The sequence below is a fragment of the Corylus avellana genome, chromosome ca3 (genome assembly GCF_901000735.1).
Source record: "Corylus avellana chromosome ca3, CavTom2PMs-1.0".
Taxonomy (NCBI): Eukaryota; Viridiplantae; Streptophyta; class Magnoliopsida; order Fagales; family Betulaceae; genus Corylus; species Corylus avellana.
In genome coordinates, this window is record NC_081543.1 from 8,388,276 (window position 1) to 8,408,799 (window position 20,524).

Genomic DNA, 20,524 nt, shown 5'->3' on the forward strand with positions numbered 1-20,524 from the left:
CCGACCGAGACCGACCGAGACCGACCATGACTGACAAGAAGACGGACGGTAGGCGGCTGGAATTTTTTTGTTTCGACAATTTTCGGTCGGCAGGCGGTATGCCTTTTTTGGAAGTCGGTTTCCGACATTACCGACCCGACTTTTACCGACTTGTAAAACGACGTCGTTTTGATATTTATTTTTCATATTAGTAAACATTCGTTATATTTTTCTAACGAAACTCGTCTAGCTCAGTTGGTTGAGCGCATGCCGGACGCCTACTGGTCGTGGGTTTGAGTCCCATGCTGGTCGCCTTTTACTTACATTTTTACTTATCAAAATAAAATATTTTCCTAGTCAAAACGGCGTCGTTTTGTCTTGAATTTGTGCCCTATATAATCTCATTTAGAACCTCTCTTCCGTTTCCCCTAACCCTCGCCGCGGCGGTCACTCTCATCTTCCTCTCTTTGTCACTCTCCTCTCATCTCTTCCTCTCTCTCACTCTCATCTAATCTATGCCTCTCTCTCACTCTCCTCTCATCTTTGCCTCTCTCTATCACTCTCACTCATGACTCCACCTCTATGTTTATTTTTATATGATTTTTATTTTATTTTTTTGCTGTTTGGTTGCCAAGAAAGTGGAGGAAAAGAGGTATTTTCTTGTTAAGCATGTTTTAGAATTTAGACTCGAGTTTCTGTGCCTTTTTTGGTTCAAGTTGTGTTCCCTGATTTAGTATTTTTAATCTAATTAAGAATTCTTTTTCTTTCTGATGTTTGGTTGCCGAGAAAGTGAAGGAAAATTTCTTTTTCTTACCGTTTGGGCTTGATTTTTCAATCTATTTTCTTGCTGATTGTGACCCAGCCCAAACCGACATTACCGACCGTCACCGTAACCGACTCGGCGGTGACGGTCGGTGGCGGTACAAATCATTGTCGGAAAAAGTCGGTGAATTTACCGACTTTACCGACTTTGGAGCGGAAGCAAAAATTTCCTACCGTAACCGACCGACGCTCACCCCTATTTGGCCATGGCCCCCCCCCCCCCAATTTTTTTTGTTTTTTTTATTATAGAAAATACTTTTTTTAAAAAAAAAAATTAAGTAGGTGCCATGTGTCAAAGTTTGATTGGTCCACGTGAAATTCCGTTAAGTCAATTAACGGTCAACTGACGGAGGACTAACTTGGTCTATTATCAAAACCACAGGGACCTCACGTGATAAAAATAAAACCACAGGGGAAAAAAAATAAAGTTAGGAAACCCCAGGGGAGTCTGAAGTATTTAACCAAAAAAAAAATTATTCCAACTTTATCCTTATATATATGTGTGTGTGTTTTTCATGAGTAATTCTAAAAGTCTCTTTTGTGTCTCTCTCGAGTCTCTCCAAGAATAATGTGGCTATTAAAATTACTATTTAATCAAAATCCAATAATAATCAATCACAAGCTCCGTAGTGATTTTAATAGCCATATCATTCTTGGAATAACTCAAGAGAGACACAAGAGGGACTTGTAGCATTACTCATTTCTCAAATGTAGAGGATACATTTCATTTTTATATAAATATATTGAAGAAAATTTTTTCAACACAATTTAAAGAAAAACTTTGTGCACAAGAAAATTTTCAATGAGGATAAGGTTTGAATGTCTCCCATCATTTATTAATACAATTTCTCCTAAATTTCTCCTAAATTGTTTATATATATACAATTTCTACTCGCTGATGTAATGTGTTTCAATTGACTTTATTTTGTTTTGTTTCAACGGTTAATATTTACTTAAAATACACTATTTCTATCCGTATAAAAATGGGTGGGAATAGCATCAATTATAACCGTATTCTATTTGACCCCCCCTCAAAAAAAAAAAAAAAAAAAAAAGAGGGATAAAAATGTAAATCAGGCGACGGGAAAAAATTTAATAGGGCACACCAGTACGGCAGTACACCACATTGGCTTTGCAGTTGAAAACTGTCCCAGTGTCCCTGCCATGTGTGTCACGTCTGGTCCCTCTTTGCAGCCAGAAATCTATAAGTGCATAAAGTAAAGAAGGAAGAGAGAGAAAGAGAGATATTTAGATATATATATATATATATAACTGGCGTAAAGAGAGAGAACATTTCCATTTTCCACGCCTATTTATTTTTACCCATTGTTGGAGAGAGCGAGAGCAGAGAGAGAGAGAGAGAGGATTATCTTTCCCCTGGGTCCTCTGTCCCCAGTGATCTGAGTCCAGTTCTTTTCTCTCTATCTCTCTCTGTGTCTCTCTCAACTGTTGGGGTTGAAAGCATTTCCTTTTGGTTCTTTGGGATTATGCACTGATATGGTTTATGAAATGAGAATTTTCTTCACAAAGAAGAAGCAGATATTCTAATGGCTCAATACTCTTTTCCTGGGTTCCCTGCCTCCTGGTACTGCTCTCTCTCTCTCTCTGTCGCAGTGTTTTTTTTTTTTTTTTTTATTTTTTTTTTTTTTTTTATTTTTTATAGAGTTCCATCGTAATATGATTAAAAAATGTTTTGGAATATTTTTGTTGGGTTATTATACGATAATTACTTTATATATATAATTTTTTTATTTTTTTTGGAGTTGTTAACGATTATTTTTCATTTTTCGGGAAGGAATTCAACTGTAACTTGTATTCTGAAAAACTAAAGTGAGCATTGTCGTATTCGTTGACTTCGATAATAATTTATAACAAAACCTTTGTGAAGATTCCTCATATGGTAGAAAAAAATGAATAAGTGAATCAATTACTTTTATAGATGCCGAAATCTGGGATTTGTGAAGAAATGTGCTCGGTTCCGTGTTCACTAGCCATCAATTTTGAAGTAAAATTAGGAGAGGGAGGGATTTAGACGGTGATTTTTGAGTCAGACTAGGAGTAACATCTATGGGTTTGTGCCAAATTTTAAGCTTTATTGCAACTTTGATTCAGTACTATTGAATTTTCATTTTGGTTTGTTCAGATTTGAGTAAAACATTTTTGGGTGCCGAATCACTGTCACACCCATGATGCACAGTATGCGACAGTATGCTCATATTTGTCTCTGTGTGTCTATAACTATATATATGGTGGGAACAGGGAACTTAGAAAAGTGTATTAATGATTGTGGTTTACACCTTCATAGGCATTTTCTTTAGCAAGTGTACTACTTTCTATTACATTTGTTTACATTGTCTGAAAAGGGAACTGAATTCTGGAAGACAAAAAGAAGAAAAATTGGTAGAATGAATAATGGAGAACTAAAGCAACCCGTGTTAAATATGATTGTTTTCGTCTTACCGTCTTAGATCGTGCTTACTTTTGAGTTTTGTACTAATAATTTGAATTACATATTCTTAGTGTGTAACAAAGTTGTGCATTCATAATGCTTTCGAAATAGTTGCAGTGCAAGCGTGTATGTAAACACATTTTCTTTTCAAGGAAAAGACCAGTAGATTTTCTATAATGGTGGGGTTAACAAGTATTAATTCTTTCTAGGAGCTGTTCGGGGATGGGGCATTGAGTACGAGTTGCTATTCCTAAACATGCAACATCAGCTCTGATGTGATTCTAGTTTCGGCGACGACATCATGTTGATGCAAGGAGATTTTGATCTGAATTCAGTACAAATATGTACCCAGTCACTTGAAGAAGCTTTGAAGCAAACTATGCTCAACCAGGAGGTTTTATTTAGGAAGCAGGTATGTGGACACCATCAGTATACTGGTTGAGTTATGCGTTTACTTATTAAGTTGGGATCATGTGTCCTCATTTGACATAATTATGACCCCAATTGTTTGATATCATATAAATGATTTGGACTTGTTTTGGGTCAAACCCTTCATTTGGTGGTGATTTCTTACTGACTATGGATCTAACTTGTTCAGTCACTGCTTAAATTAACTACTTCAAAGGTATTTGGGTTTTCTCCTCGAAAATATGGATCCTACTGATCTGTGTTGTGATGTACCATGCATGTTAGCTCAAAATAAACATGAAAAAAAAAAAAAAAAAAAACCTTGACTTTTTTCTTGATATCTGTTCCTTCCATCCCAAAATAGATGGGAGTTTTGCAAATGACATGCATTTAAATTAATTAAAATAAACACAGATGCCCTTAGGTTGACCAAGAAAGATGGGTTCAAATCTGAGAAAAGGTTGGTTCAAATGTAAAAGTAACATGAGAAGTTAAATGGATAAATGTTTTAGAAACACCTCTTGTATTTTGGAATTGAGGGAGTATTTACTTATTTTTCTTGGTACTGATTTTTTTCCAGGTTGAGGAACTCCATCGGTTATATACGGTGCAGAAGACGCTGACGGAGAATCTTGCCTGGAAGGAGTTTCATGCATACAATTCAATGAAAGCAAGAACCCATTCAACTCTGTCATCTTGTGAAAATCAAACAAGCTTTGAAGCGCTCGCGAAAGAGACAATCTTTCCCTCGATTCTCATGGTAAATAGAAGCCACCAACTTTCAGTATGTTATGAGGAGTGACTATAGTAATGAGGCAGAGATTTTTATTTATTTTTTAAATAGATTCTCCTAGTCTCGGACTTAGAGCATTCACAATGGAGGAGCCAAATTTTTATGCAAAATGACTCCTCAAAACTCACTTTATCTAGTTTAGCTAATGAATTTTTAAAGGCCTCTTACATCCGATTAGTTATATTTTTATCTATATCATTTAAATATTATTTTTTTACTCTTTATTGATTCTATCTTTATTTCTTTTCTAAACTTTGTATTTCACTCTTTATTTTTTCAATGGTTATTCGTTTAGCACAATAATTTTTCAAATAATCATTTTTGTAACTATAATATTTTTGAAACGGTTGTATTTTATAATAATTATATTTTTCAACAGTTATATTTTTCAAATGTCGTAGCCAACGTTAAGTATAAAAATAGGTGAGAAAAACAATAAAAAATAAAATAGCTCGCTTGAAAAGTGCTGCTACATGTAGCATTTTTTTTGGCTAATCCAATTGGGGGGGAGGGGGTTACAAATCTGATTAGCCATTTTAGATAAAAGTATCATTTGGCTCCTCCATTTGAATGCTCTTATCATTTGAATGTCTATTTAAGAAGTTATGGATTAAAAATTTCCATTCTCCTTTAAGGGACCTAAAATTCTGTCTTATTTTATTTCCTCTTACCTATAGTAGCTGGTTGTGAATATGTTATACCTATCCTCTAATGACTGACCTAATTTTGTTTCAATATCTGCATTTTTTCAGTGTTAATGCGATAAGTTTGTCTTTCAGGTGGGCCCAACACAATCTACAAGCCATGTGTCACTAGAAGAGCACCTTAGGCAGAGGCCTCCAGATCTTCAACTTCCTGATCAGTATATTAGACATGCTTGTAAGGATCTTTCCAGGACAAGGAATATTTTCAATCATTTAAAAGAAATACTGAATTTTAACCTTTTGTTTTTGTGTGCTTTTTCTTGGTGGTGCTAATGTTTCAGATCCAGAGTTGAAACTCTCCCTGGGCAGTGGAGAATACTCTTGGAGCAAGGGGAGTGCTAAGAGAAGTTGGTTCCATAAAGAAGCTCATTCCTGCAGCCACAATGTTATTGATTTAGAAGAGTCAATTGAGAGGGTATCAAATGAGGATGAAAAACTTGCACCTTCTGGAGGTGAGAATGAGTCAGAAGTTTCTGTCCTTTCTGATGCGATCATCTCAAGTAGTGTGAAGAAAGATTTACCAGATGGTGGGATTGCAGACAATTGCTCTCTTGTAGATGACCGCAAATGCTGTCAAGAGCAGAACTCTTTCAATAAAGGTACTGTTTATTTATATGCACGAGACTGGTTTTAGTGTGATAGGCATGAACTCATACTCCTGAACATGGTAGCCTAGTTAATTAAAATTCAGCCTTTTTGTATTTTCTCTTTAGGATTTAAAAACTGCCATGTGGGTATTCCAAGTACCAATCTTTTCACCAAGATGCAACAGTCCCCATCATTTAAAGCAGCACATGTGGGCCTTAACAAAGTTCAACTTGATGACTCGTCTTGTTACTCAAATGATCTTGTGGTCGCCCGTCCTTTAGCAGCCAGCTCAGAACATGTTTTCATTGAACCAGTTGGCAGGGTTCAGGAGGACACTTGTGCATCCCTGACTTGGAGAAAAGAAAATAATAGCTCCTCAAATGAAACCTCCGACATGCTTCACCAAGATGATGCAGTGAATTCTTCTTTGGATCCCAACAACAAAAGCAATAGGACAGAAATTTGGGCTACAACTTCCAAGTTTGATGGTATGGGTGGAAGTGAAGTAAGCCTTTCAGGTGTTGAGGCTGTCAGGCCCCCACCAGGCTTTTGTGAAGACCTTGGCTGCCATAGTAGTGACCCCAACAATGGAAATGTTGGGTTCATGTCAGAACTTTCAAATAATCTTTTATATAAACCAAATCGGACATGTATAGATACTAGGCAGATGAACTTTGAGAAGAGCGAAGTGGTAGATCTTTTACATTCTGGTTCTGATGGAAGTCAAACTACAGTTCTGGAAGGACGAGGCAACATATCTCCTACTTCATGCAAGTCCCACTCCAATGTTGAGAATGACTCCAACAGTGCCAAGACTATGCAATCTGCGACAGAAATGGGGAATTCAAATCTTTCAGATTTTCATCATTTCTCTGGACCCAATATAGTTTCTGGAGTTGCAGAAACCTTACCAGGCGATCAGGAGCAAGGATCGTCTGACAGCAGTGCATCAAAACATGAATGCAGCAGTAAGAACGAAGAATCATCTGAAGCAGATTTGCTGATGATCCAGAGGGCAGCTGAATCACTTGTCCATTTCTCGTTGGAGATCTCATCTGGTAATCAAGATTGTTCTACCAAAGCAATACTAACTGAGACGAAAAGCAAGAAGAAGGAGCAGCCACAGTATTCTTCTGATTCTTTTGAGTTAATTTCTCTGAATCTAAAAGAATGTAGTGCAGATGACTATTCTGTATCATCGAAGCCACTAGAAGTAAATGACATAGAGACAAATGATTTTTCTTTGAAGTTAAGAAGGGGGAGGAGATTGAAAGATTTTCAGAAGGATATCCTTCCTGGTCTGGCATCCCTTTCCAGACACGAAATTGTTGAGGATATCAACATTCTAGAAGCAGTTCTAAGATCAAGAGAGTACAAGAAGATCAGAGCAAAGATGGCTGACAAACAGAGCTGGTGTGCGCCGCCCGTGAGAAGCAGACGGTCGACACGCAATTATGTTGCGAGGAAAAGATTTTAAGGAAATTTCATTCTATGTTTGGGAGTGCCATTATATGAAAATTCATTTTACTTTATTTTTTGTTTGAATTGAGAAGTGGCATTATTCATGAAAATAGCTCTATTGTGAGTCTAAGCAAAACCAAAAGGTTTGTTGTGTCTCTGTATACCTGCAAGTATACTTTAAGCTAATTTTACATGGAGTGGTTACTGCAACACGTTTTCCTCCTTTTTCATGTTGGGGCCACTGCATTCAGAAACTTCGCCTGCCTTTTGCTTTGCTGCTCTGCTCCAACCTTAAGCGAAGATGAGCAGCAGATGCTGCAGGTCATATTTCTCTCCTAACTTTTTCACTTTGAAGGTAAAACATGATATCTCTTCTTTCGTGGTTTGCCTTACTTTTATTTATTTATTTTTTTATAGTTTTTGAAAAAAGAAAAAAAAAAGAAGCTGATTTAGAAAAATTTATGTCATAAATTTAGTTAAATTACATTCACAGTGGCTTAATCATTCTTCTCTTTTATCTAAAATGGCTAACCAAATTAATCCATAAAAAACCTTATTCATCCGATTATGTATAGAAAGTGTAAAATGCACAGATTGGTTGGGAGAAAAGTTCTGAAAACAGTTGATTCAGAGATGTGTGTTCTCTTTCTTTGGAGATTGGTTGGGTTTTCTGAAAACAGTTGATCTAACAAAGAAAAATTAGAAGCGTGGTGCTTGTCTTTTGTGTTTCGTGGGTTTCATTTTTCGTAAAACTGACCAAAATAAATGCCCATTATTTGTCATTCATGAGAGGTGATATCCTAATCATTTGAGAATGAGCATATTTCCATTTCCAGGAGTGTATTTCACACTCAAATTGACCATGTGATTAGAGGTCAGATCCTAGCTTTAATCAGTGTGCCTTGGCAGAGGAAGCATAATGGAAATTCATTGCAAAAATCAAACAACGGGTTTGAGCGTTGATTCATCCCAAGCCCCCAACCCAACGATAATCAAAAAAAAAAAAAAAAAAAATTACAATAAATGATGATTTTTGTAGTTTAAATATTGTTTTATTGTTTGTAACACAGTATATCATGTTCTTTAAAATTATGACGCTAAAACATGTACGTATATGATATATACATACCATAGTAGACATTGACGTGAACTATTCAAGCAATATGTTTTTTGTTTTTTTTTTTGAAGGGGAAGACACTAAAGGATGATCTATATTTTATTTGGGAGAGAGAGAGAGAGAGAGAGATAGGGGTAGCACCACCTACATCTTTCACTGTAAACCTAACCCTTATATAACTCTTCAAACTCCTTGCTTCAAAACCCACTCCAAATCCCATCTCAAATCTCAACCCAAAGCCAAAAATCCAAACATAAGATTTCCCATCATGAGCACCAAACCAAACCCTCTACCTCAGATGGGGTTCAGATCCACCACACCTCCGGCTACCAGACTTCCTCTAGAGTTGAATCTGTCTCAGTTTGTTTGGTTAAAAAAATAACAAGTTTACTTTGGTTACATCTGAGCCATTAAATATCTTTACAGCATCTAGGCCGTTAAATATTTTAGGGTTAACTTCACTTTACCCCCTAAAATGACGTTTCTTTTGCAAACACCCCTATAATGTTTAAAACCTCTCACTTTGGTGTATGGATATTTTGATTTTTTTCAATTATCCTTATTCCGTTAGATATTGGAGTTAAATCAAATGGTAGAAGGGATAAAAATAACTTTATACCAATGAAATTTTTAAATATTTCAAATTTACCATTATTAAAAAAAAAAAAAAATTTATTATTATCATTATTATATTAAAAAAGAAAAGAAAAAAAGATGTGACTGGGGAGTTACTTAGTGGCCCATTGCAGGTCACCAAGGTGACCCACCAGAAGGTCATTTGTGACCCCCGGTGGGTCACTTTGTTTTGGCAAAGGACTTGAAAAAGGGAGTTGAAGTCTCTAAGAGGTAGCTCAATCGGCTGGAACCACGTTTAATGAAGTGAAGGTCACTAGTTCGAATTCCCCTCCCCCCTCTTGTGTGGACATGTCAAAAAAAAAAAAAAAGGAGTTGACTTGAACTATAACAGATTTGATTGATGTGAGAAAAAAAGTAAGAACATTTTGTATGAAAAAATGCAAAAAAAAAAAAAAATTGTTTTGTAGTGATTTTTTTATTTGAATAGTAATAAAAAATGATTGATGTAATATTAAAAGTTAAGTATGTTATAGTTAATTTTGAGATAAATTTTTTAGGTTTTTGGGCCCAATTCAATCCAGTCCTTTGCAAACATGCTCTCAAGTGACCAGCCGCGAGTCACCAAAACCCTTAATTATCTAATTTTTAACTTTTATCAGTGATCTGGTTCCAGCATTTGTGCACCAGCTGGCCTGCTTCTCACTTTACTTGTATTTATTCTTTTCGAATTAGAAGATTTTATTATTAGTGAACAAAAAATTATTGAAGGGCCAAATTAATTAGTGCAGGACCATGGATAGAGGCCTTTCCCGAATAAAAGACCCAAGTGGGTTCCTCTTTTATCCACAATTTAAGAGCTCAATATAATTTAATTTAAAGGATATAAAATGAGTAACATGGACGACCATTACCAACTCTAAAGAAGACAAATTGAGGTCTGCTCCACTTGGGTGTGAAAATTCTAAAAACGACTCCAAATAACACCTACTCAAACGTCTAGAAGTTTCACATAAATTATTCAGAAAAAGATCTAACTTAGCAGTTAAAAGATCAACCAAATACTGATATGAAATATGCAATCAATAACACAAATATTTGGTTACGAAGAGAAAACCATTTAAAAAATTCTCTAAATGTAAAACCTCCCCGGGGCAGCCAAACTCAGGAAATCAATCCACTATGAGAAGAATAAGGAATACAAGAAGAATTACAAAATCTTTGCAATTTACTCTTCCTTGTACACGACAAGCGACCCACTTGACTTCTACTGCAGTAGCCCTTTCCAAAACATCTGGCACAATTCTTCTATAAGATTTCCTTTCACCGGAACTCCGATTGGCTTCACGTATTTAACCTTTTCTCAAACAAACCTAGAACAAAATCTCTCTCTCTAGGCTCTCTAATTTTGCTCTCCAAAAAATACGTACAAATAAATGGCAAATTAGTTTGCTTAAATAGAAAATAAAACATAACAAAGTTGCCGTGTCCAGACATGGCTAATTTGGGATCCGGACATGGCTAGGGTTACATATGCGTAACCTAGTGATGTCCGGACCTCCAAATCTTGTGTCCGGACATCTCAGAAAAATAACGCTTTCTGGAAATGAGGTTCGGACCCAGCTTCTGGCGGTCTGGACCTCTCCTTCAAAATCCAGTTTCTGGAAATCAGGTCCGGACCCAGCTTCTGGCGGTCCGGACCTACCCATCAAAACAGGCTTGCTGGTTTTTGTGTCCGGACCTGGCTTCTGGCGGTCCGGACATGCCCTTCAACAGGTATTCTTTGGAAATTGGGTCCGGACCTGGCTTCTAGGGGTCTGGACCCAATTTCCGGACCTGGCTTCTAGGGGTCCGGACCCAATTTCCGGACCTGCCTTCTAGAATCTGTTTTCTGGACATGTTAAGATGCTTCATTTTCACCAACTTTCCATGCAAACCGAATGAGCCAAAACATAACCTAACAGGGTGTTTACTGTTTACATTAATACTTAATTGATTCAATTAATTAACAGAGATATTGGTTGGGCTTAGGTCTAAATTAGGCTTTTATTTTTGTTTTACAAGCAGTACCAAAGCCCATTTTTAGCTACCATCATTGCATTGATTGGGAGTGTTACAAGTTTTCATCACACCCAGATATATAAACTGCATGTTGGACAACAATACAGTGAAAAAATGAAGGCAAAATAAAATTGGGACTTCAGGGCTTGTTCGCAACACTTCGTCTCCTTTCTAAGTGATAAGGGATTTGACAAAAGAGTTTCCATGATACAACAAAGACCAAATGTTATTTTAGGATAGCGCTTTTTACAATAGCAAGAAATGCCCTTATGGTCTTTAAGAGGTAGCTCAATCGGTTGGGACCACGCTTAATGAAGCGGAAGTAACTAGTTCGAATCTCTCTCCCCCCTCTTGTGTGGACATGTTAAAAAAAAAAAAAAAAAACGCACTTATGGAGAAAATAACACAAAATTAATAAAAATGTCGGGAAAAAAAAAAGAAGAAGATATTTTGTAGTGTATTTGCATATGACGAAAGTCATATTTATAGTGATTTTGAATACATCCAATGGTCCAAAATCATTTAATTAAATGGTCACAAATTGTAACCACTAAATTCTATTTAATGGACACTTTAAATAGCATATTAATCTCTTTTGTAACCACCTATTAATTTCCTTTGAAATTTGTCAGCCTATTTCACTTATATTGATTGGGACTATAAGTTGTGGCTGAGGAAAGTAGTTATTTTCTTTTCTTTTGTACAAAAAGTTGCTATTTGATTACACTTGCCAGACATAGGATTCTTGAAATGCTCAAAGAATCTGGGGAATGGGGATTATGTTCCTAGATTGAATGATTTTAAGATCCTCTTATCATTAGATATATCCTATATTGAATCTTTTAATTAATTAGGCCCTTTCTAGGGTTTAATTAAGCAACATATATATACACATGATTTTGGAGGTGTGATGAGTGTAGATTGATGCATGAATGGGTGCAGAGCACCAGCAGTAGAAGGTGTCATGTAAAGTTGAGCACCATCATGTGTTATTTCTTCTCAGCCACTACTTATGCTTGATTAGGTGGTAGGCCCATTATATAATTGTCGCTGATCTTTTTGTAAGCAGCTGCTAATGGAATTACATTTTGGGGCCACATCGAACTCCATCAATTATGGTAGATGAAGAAAATTTTCACAAAATGTCTTGGAAACCCATATTAATTAAGATCATGATTATCCTTTGAAATTACCTTTTCTTTTTTCTTTTTTCTTTTTTTTTTCTTGGTGAATATTATCGCACGGAAATTATTCACAAAGGGGGCAGAGCATGATTAATTAGTCTGCATTTAATTATGGCTATGGTAGAAACAAGGTGATGAGTTGGGTGCATCTATTAATATTCAAGTGTTGATGCTCAAGTCAAATGTAACCTCACCTCCGCCGCCTACTAGAGAGGAGCTTACAAGGAGGAAGAAACGGGTTTGGGAGAATCGTCGGCGGTTGGTCAGAAAATTTACTCCGACGCTCAAATTAGTAAAGAACCTTTAAATGAAATCAATACTGCTAGGAAAGAGAGATATGAGAGTGTGTACGTACTGTGTACTTCGGGTCTTCCTTTTTGGTTCGTTTTATATATTGGGGATCCAGTCAAAAGGTTTGTGTATAATGCACCCGGGTGATACTGTACTCGGGTGGATTGTGTACGAATGGTCGGTTCTAGGGCCCATACAGCAGACTTGCGACCTGTTTGGCCCAGCCACCAGGGGGCTCACATGTACTTCTTTGCTGAAAGGCTTATTGGTCTCTTAGAGAAGGAGGGCCTTTTGGTACTTGGGCCCTCCAGCACCCAGCATAACAAAGTCTTTCCCAGACTTTCTATCTATCTTCTTATACACGCATGTGTGTGTGGTTGCACATGCACTGTTTCATGATCAAAAGAAGGTAAAGCCATGCATGAGTATCAATCGACGAGTACTTGTCTCCACATATTGATCAAACAATGTAGACAAATCCCATCATTTGTTCTTAGGAAAATGTTATGTACATAGCATCTCATGTGATGTGATGCATCACATCATGAAGCATGAAAACTCTTGGGAAAAAAAACAAAGGTCTTTGGCATATATATCATAAACAAACGGATTGAGAGAATAATTCATTTAGCCTGATGCTATAAATCTCCATTAATTGAAGTCATGCATCAAATTATCCAAAGGTCAGTTTCAACTTTGAAGACAAAGAAAAAAAATGTAGAAACAAGCTAATGAACAACATACTAACAATCATGTCTACTTGGACACAAAAAGAAGTCTTTTGAGCTATAATCTGCTGTAGATCGAGTTCAATCTTCCATCATTTTAATAGTACAAAACTTTACATTTTAAAAACTCAACACTCAACAGTATATGTTCCCCCATGCTATTTTTGCTCAAGAAAGAAAGCATGTAGATCGATGATGATGAGCACATCTCCACCCTAATCATATCTGTGTTTATAGGGTCCAATCCCATTGCTTTTTCTTCATCATACTCGATCATGGGAGAAATAACTTGAGGTATATTGTCGCACAGGGTCCACATTACATATTTCAGCCCAAAAAAGTAGAAATATTTGAGAGTAAGCCATTCTTATTCATGACGATATATATATAGTACAAGGGAAGATTTCTTTTAACATGTCAACTTTCATCATTACAGTTGGCAATAGATTTTCTAAAGGCAAAAGAAAATGAAAGTTGACTAATAATCTACCCAACCTGAAAATGCATTGTGCCATTCTCTATTCTCTTCTTAATTAATTCTTTCATTACATATTTGTTGTTCTTATATAGAAGTAAACAATTATAAGTGTCTCATAAGGCTTAAGAATAATTTTAATTATGTGTATATAAGCTTTTGGACGTCCTCTCATTGCAAGCTGGTTTTCAATAGTGAGTTGTAACCCAAAATTTGTATCATTTGGCATTGTTGTGAGGTTTGTGTCTCACATTAACTCTCTAAGTATACTTAAACCCATTAGCTTAGGCTTTTAGACTAGAAATAGTGTCCAAATATGTATATTAATGTACTCTTACTTGACTCTGTTTGTGTTTCTTTTTCTAACAACTAGTATCAGAAACTATGATTAGCTTCCGCTAACTGTTGATACGAGTATCTTGGTTTGACGCTTTTGGTTTGACTCCAGTAAAAAGAGTGATATTGTTTCTTTTGGAGTACACGTGACAGTCTTGTGCGATGAGGAATTGGGCCAATGTGAAATATACTCTAAAGTGAGGGGAATATTTGGTGTGTATGCACTTGTGAGGTTTGTCTCATACGTTAAGAAAGTATAACAAAAAATAATACTTAATATACGTAAGTAGGTCCAAGCCAATTAGCTTATGCTTTTTGGCTAAAAGTAGTGTCTTAATATGTATATTAACTTATTCTTACTTGACTCCCTTAGTGTTTCTCTCCCCAACAGGTATCAGAGCCAAGCACTACATCACGATTTCGAGTTACGAAGAGGGCGACCTATAAGATAGAGTAGGCCGTTGTAAACATTGCAATCTGAGTGTCTCAGATGGCTTAAATGCAGTCTTAGCTATTTGTATATAAGTTTATGAACACCCTCTTCTTATAAGTCGATTTTTTAGGTCTAGTGCAATTTAATGTACTTGATGGTTTAATTGTGAGTATTTCTTTTTTTTACTGCCCAAAACAAAAGAAGTTTGAGGCAAAAGGAGATAAAAATATGTAAGATAAAATGGTAGCACATACGTGTGGCATGACGTACATTGCATGCTTTATTACTTGTTTTCACCAACAAAACTGTTGGATTCCAAAGAGCAAAAAGCCACCAAGCTCCGAAGGTAAAAGAAGATGAGACGTGGGTTGAATGTTTCTGGATCAAAAGCAAGTATTAGAGTTTTCAAATTTCTCTCTTGTTCATCATTAACCTCATTATTGTGATCTTTCTATGATTTTCACTCCATTACAACATATGAAATAAATATATACTGCTTTTAATTAATTAAGAGAAGTTTATATACTGTGCATCAGTGCATGCACTTGCTCGTACAACAACTAAAATGGAAGAAGCGTTGTTATCATTCACTCCCCGTGACTTTAGGGAGGTGAAAGACTGATTGGACTGGTCGAAGAGAGAAGCTAGGGTTTCACATTGGTGAAACTTTGAAAGGAGCTACGGCCTAGCTAGGATGGATAGTATAGTGCCTATGATTCTTGCAAGTTGTAAACCTCATCCTCTAGCTATATGTTGTCCATAACAATATTGGGGGTGTTTGTTAAACACTCCAGCACTGTTCATTTTTTCAGGACACTGTTCATGAATAAAATAATAATAATAATAATAATAATTGGTATGGAAAAATGAAAAAGTGGTATTGGGAAGTAAAAAATTTTGTTTTGTAGTGATTTTTTTATTTGAATAGTAATAAAAAGTAAATGATTAGATATAAAAAGTGAGTGATTTGATATAAAAGTAATAATATTTTTTTGGGGGAAAAAATGAAGTGAATAGTGTGGTGAATGTGGGGGAATGTGAGGGAGTTTAACAAACACCCCCATTATATTTTATTGGCTATAAAGCTCATGCCAATCATCCTCAGGAACCTTCCATCTACTTCTAACACAAGAATTTCTATGGAAACTTTATATAGGAAGATTAATTCAATTAAGTCTAAAATTGCCTCTCTTTTTTTTTTTTTTTTTTTTAATATGTTTTAGAACGGAGAAATATAAATAAAAAAATTTTAAAAAAAATCTAGCCGCATAGGGTTTACTGATTTAATATAAGTAATAAAGGCAAGCTTAAGGACCTATTTCAATCCTGCCGAAGAAATGAGGGAATGAGATTGTCTTTATTTCCTTCGAAATTGAGAGGAACCGGTTAGTACAATTTAAGAGGACAAAATAATCTTTTCAATTTTTTAAGATCATTTTGCCCTCTTATTTTGCCTAACAAGTTTCTCTCAATTTCAAAGAAAATGGAGAGGATCCTTTCAGAGAAATGAGTGGCTTACTATCACTCACACCAGAATTGTATTCGTGACATCAAAATGCCTATGTAGATTCTTAAATTATGTAATTAAATTTTTTTTTTTAAACATCGAAATGCTTAAAAATTGCTACATATTAAAAATGGAACGTGTTATTTAGATAAACAAGAAATCTAATATTTCTTGAAAATTTTAAAAAATCCTAATCCAAGTCCAACAGGAGGGTTGTTCAATTTTATAATTAATTCGATCGTACCTAATTCTTAGGACCAGTTCAGACCATAATAACTTGTTTTATGGGAATATAGAAAGAAGGAAAAAATAAATAAAAACTTGTATTATGGGAATAAACGGTGGAACATTCATAATTAATAAAAGATTGCATAATAGGCCCGTCAGGGAATTTGTCAGGATATATATGTTGATTAGCTTAGCAAAGGGCTACCATCTTTTTTATGATCTCCCATGAGCTTCCCTTAGTTTCACTCTACTTGGCATGAAAAACAAACATATGTACTCTAAGCCATTAGAGTACAAATTTTGTTAAAGAAAATCTTTGATCATATAAGATTGCACAAATTGATTAGAATACAGTAAATTTCTTCAAATCTCAACCATTGTTTTCAAATTAGCAAAATGTGACACGTTAATTTACACTCTTACACTTCTAAATCATCATTGGATTCAAACTTCAAAAGTGATTCATTCAAAATCTAATGATAATTTTTAGTGTCACGTCACGGTCTATGAATTTGAGAGTGTGCACGTGGAAATGTGAGTAGCATTTCTCTTCAAATTAAATAGTTACCAATTTGCCATATCAACATTTATCAATATGGTAAACCAAGATGATAAATGTTGATGTAGAAAAATATAAGCCAATTTGAAAATAATAGTTAAGATTTGAAAAAAAATGGCCGGTAGAATATCCTATAAATCCCAAGAAATGTAAATCCATAGTTAAGATTTGTCAAAATCAAATGTTAGCTTTAGAAGATCTTAATGAAAATAAAACGACACAATTTAGTTAAAATTGTTTTGGTTAAATCTCGGCCTTTGATTTTTTATTTTTTTGTTCCTATTTAATCACAACCATTGGGAGATTTAACAGCATAGCACCAAAGCCAGATCCAATGTGTTATACATGAATTTTAACCTAATTAAGTATTATAGGTTGGACCACTCCATTATATCTTATCAATAAAGGATTAGGATACTTTAACCCTTCCACCCGAGAAAACTGAAAAGGCCCATTTCCACAGGCAAGCTGTTTAGATAAGAAAGCTCCTATTTTAACAAGAAATTCCCTCTTACAACTCCTATAATTTCTCCTAATCCTCATTTGTTAATCCAAATCCCTAAAATATTGCATGTGATATTGAATTATCTGTCCAAAAGCATTTCAAAGACAAATAATATATATATATATATATATATATATATATATATATATATATATAGTAGTGTAATTAGGATTTTAAACAGAATTAGGATAGCAACATGATGATGAGATGATGATAGGGGAATTTATATTGCTGTATACTGTAGTAGCTTTATCCAAACAAGAAAGTGAATAAGACAGTTCCTTCCACGCATGGTCAGTTAAGTTTGTCTTTGTGCATTGTACTCAATGTACTGTACCCAATTAGACTTGTATCCAATTAACCACAAAAAAGGTGTGGTCATCTTAAGCCTACCCATTTCAACTAATTAATGTTACTTCTGCCTTAATTAACCACTTGACAAGGATCTTTATTTTATTTTATTTTAATTCAAATTCAAATTAATTATTTCATGGTTATAATTTTCTTTTGTTGTAATTACCTGTGTATATATATTATTTAAAAAATAAATGTTATGGGTACCAAATCTTTTAATAAAAGATTAAAACTAAAATGACGTCGTAGTTGAAAGTAGGAGCATCTTTATTTATTTATGGAAAATGCTTGAGATTTTTCTAGTGTTCTCTCAACTGTGATGTGATTTTTAAAATCACAAATAAATTAAAAGTTAATAATAATTCAACAATAATTTTTAAAGGCACATCACAATTGAGAGAACATTAAAAAAAAAAATACCTAACATTTCTCATTATTTATCGTGTAGCATTAATTAAAGAGAGATGAAAAGGCAAGCCTCCGATTTGAATGTAGTAGGGCAGCGAAGTGGCCAATGCTATAAGCATGGAGTATTTCATTGGGAAGAAAAGGATAGGCAGAAGTGGGGACAAGGAGATCTCCCAAGAAGATATCCCCATTTATTTTCCTACCCAACACAATTCTCCTCATCGCCCCTTTTAGGCTTATGCATGGTACCCTACCCTACCCTACCCTGCACCCCCACTTCTTCTCTGATCACAAGATTTTGGACCTCCTTAATTACTCTATGGCCTATGGGGATTGGAGAACTTAAGGTCACTGGCTTGCCTTGTGCCCATTGTGCTGATGCTATGAAGATTGAAGATGAATCCACCGATTCTTTATTTCAAAAATCACCAAGTATTTACACCTTTTTTTATTAAAATATATATATATATATATATATATATATATATAAAGAATTTTGACAAGGTTTAACAAAAATTCCTATAAAAGGTAATAAAAAGAAATTAAAAGTTCAATCCCTTAATTAAAAGTTTTTAAAATTTAGTAAGAGTGTCAAAACCAAAGAAGTTTAGAAACTTTATGAAGTTTTCCCTAATAATTTCTAATCCAAAAATTCTCTGACCATAGACGGATTTAGAGGGGACTGACGGCCGGCATAGGCCATCGACTCCCATCAAGTTTTGAATGATTTTATATAAATATGTATATAGATCTTTGGGAGAAAAAAATTTAGTTTGGCCCCTAGTTCGTTAAAAAGTAGTCCAAACAATTAAGACACAAATAAATGTAGTCTCATATGGCCTAAAAAAAAAAAAATGTTTTCGTATAAATTTGATCTAAATTTAAACCAAAATTGATGATATTTGTCAATTGACAAACAAATTTTATTTATAAGACTTTACTGATCATGAAAAAGAACTTGAGCATAATGAGCATAATCTAGTTTAATATTCACACTTTCATCGATTGTGAAATAGTTTGAATTGTGCCAATGGTTAGTAAGCACTAGAAGAATGGACCCGGATCCTCTCAATTTCAAAGGAAATGGAGAGGAGCCAATCCCTTATTTTACAAAGGTAGAATGGTCATTTCACTTTTTTTTTTTTGGACCATTCTACCTTCGTAGAAATGAGGACCGGCTCCTCTCCATGATCTTCTCCTAGAAGATCATGCTATCTACCGACTTATTTATTGATTTGTTGTATTTGTGCTTACTCTTTCTATTTCTACTGCAACTACATAACAAATATTTTTAGACATGAATATTGTCAAACTGGGCTTCACAACAAATTTGAAGATGAGTTTCTAATTAATTCTTTGATATTGTACATCAAAAGAGAAAATTGTTATAGAATTTAGTACATATTCAACAATAGATAATTTTTGGAATGTAAACAAATCCAGGCTCCATTTTGATAAGTGATTAAATTGAAAATTAAAATGGATTCAAAAAAATTATTTTGTGTATTTTCTTAACAATGAATGAGCACTAATTTTATTTTATATATATATTAATTTAGTATATTAAATCTTAATATATTTTTCCTTCATACTTTGACAGACTCCCATTAATAAAATTCTTAAAAAAATAAAAATAAAAATTATACAGGGACTTGTGTACTGCAGCCTAACATTAAACAAATGAAGAGAATTTCTAATTCACAAGACAGTGCATCATTGCAGCTATATTGTGTCGGGGTAGTTGGGCCAATACTTAATTTGCTTGTTGATCTGTACCTTTTGGTGTTGTTTGATTAATACAAAATTTCTGATGGTTGTGAAATTTGGTTTTAAAAACATTTTTAAGGTCAATTTTATGAGTAATGTTATAAGTTTTCATCGATTCCTCTCAAATGTGATGTGACTTTTAAAATTACCATACTAATAAATTAAAAGTTCATAAATCACATCTCAAATTCAACGGTGATTTTAAAAGCCACATAACATTTTGGATGATTTCAGAAGAACTCTAAGAAAACTCATAGCATTACTCCAATTTTGTGGGTTAACAAAATCACAACAATCCAAGTGTTGCAAGAGAAGGTTCTTGGGTAATTTTCCATAGACAAACATGGAGTGCAATTTGATGGTCTTTACCAAAAAAAAAAAAAATCATTTAATTACACGAACTTTCATCACATTTGCAATTACTCTTCTCAATTTAGTGTATTCATTTTTAATTATTATTATTATTTCCCAATTTCACCTATATATCAGTTAGAATGTAAGTGTCAATTTTTAAAATACCCATCTTTTTTTGGAAAAAAAAAAAAAAAAATTGCAATGAATGTAGGCGTTGGTGAAGATTTAACATAATTTTCAAAAATACCAACCACCAAATCTTTGAATAAAACAGGAGTATCTTAAAAAATTTAACATTATTTAATGGAACATCCCAACAGATGACTGAAATTGAAAGAAAAAAAGAAAAGAAAGATTGATATACTAATTACAATATAGGGACGAATTATTTCCTAAACCGAAAGTTTTTAAAGTTAAAAAAAATAATTACAAAAATAAAG

At 34.4% G+C, this 20,524-nt stretch overlaps 1 protein-coding gene across 1 annotated transcript; it reads left to right on the forward strand.

The window, feature by feature from the left end:
* Nucleotides 1–2,106: 2,106 nt before the first annotated feature.
* LOC132176299 (uncharacterized) lies at nt 2,107–7,412 on the forward strand. The gene is made up of 6 exons (XM_059588466.1): nt 2,107–2,386; nt 3,460–3,662; nt 4,239–4,418; nt 5,231–5,330; nt 5,437–5,754; nt 5,869–7,412. The coding sequence occupies exons 2-6, from the start codon at nt 3,552–3,554 to the stop codon at nt 7,218–7,220; spliced, it is 2,061 nt and encodes a 686-aa protein (XP_059444449.1). The 5' UTR covers nt 2,107–2,386; nt 3,460–3,551; the 3' UTR covers nt 7,221–7,412.
* Nucleotides 7,413–20,524: the final 13,112 nt, after the last annotated feature.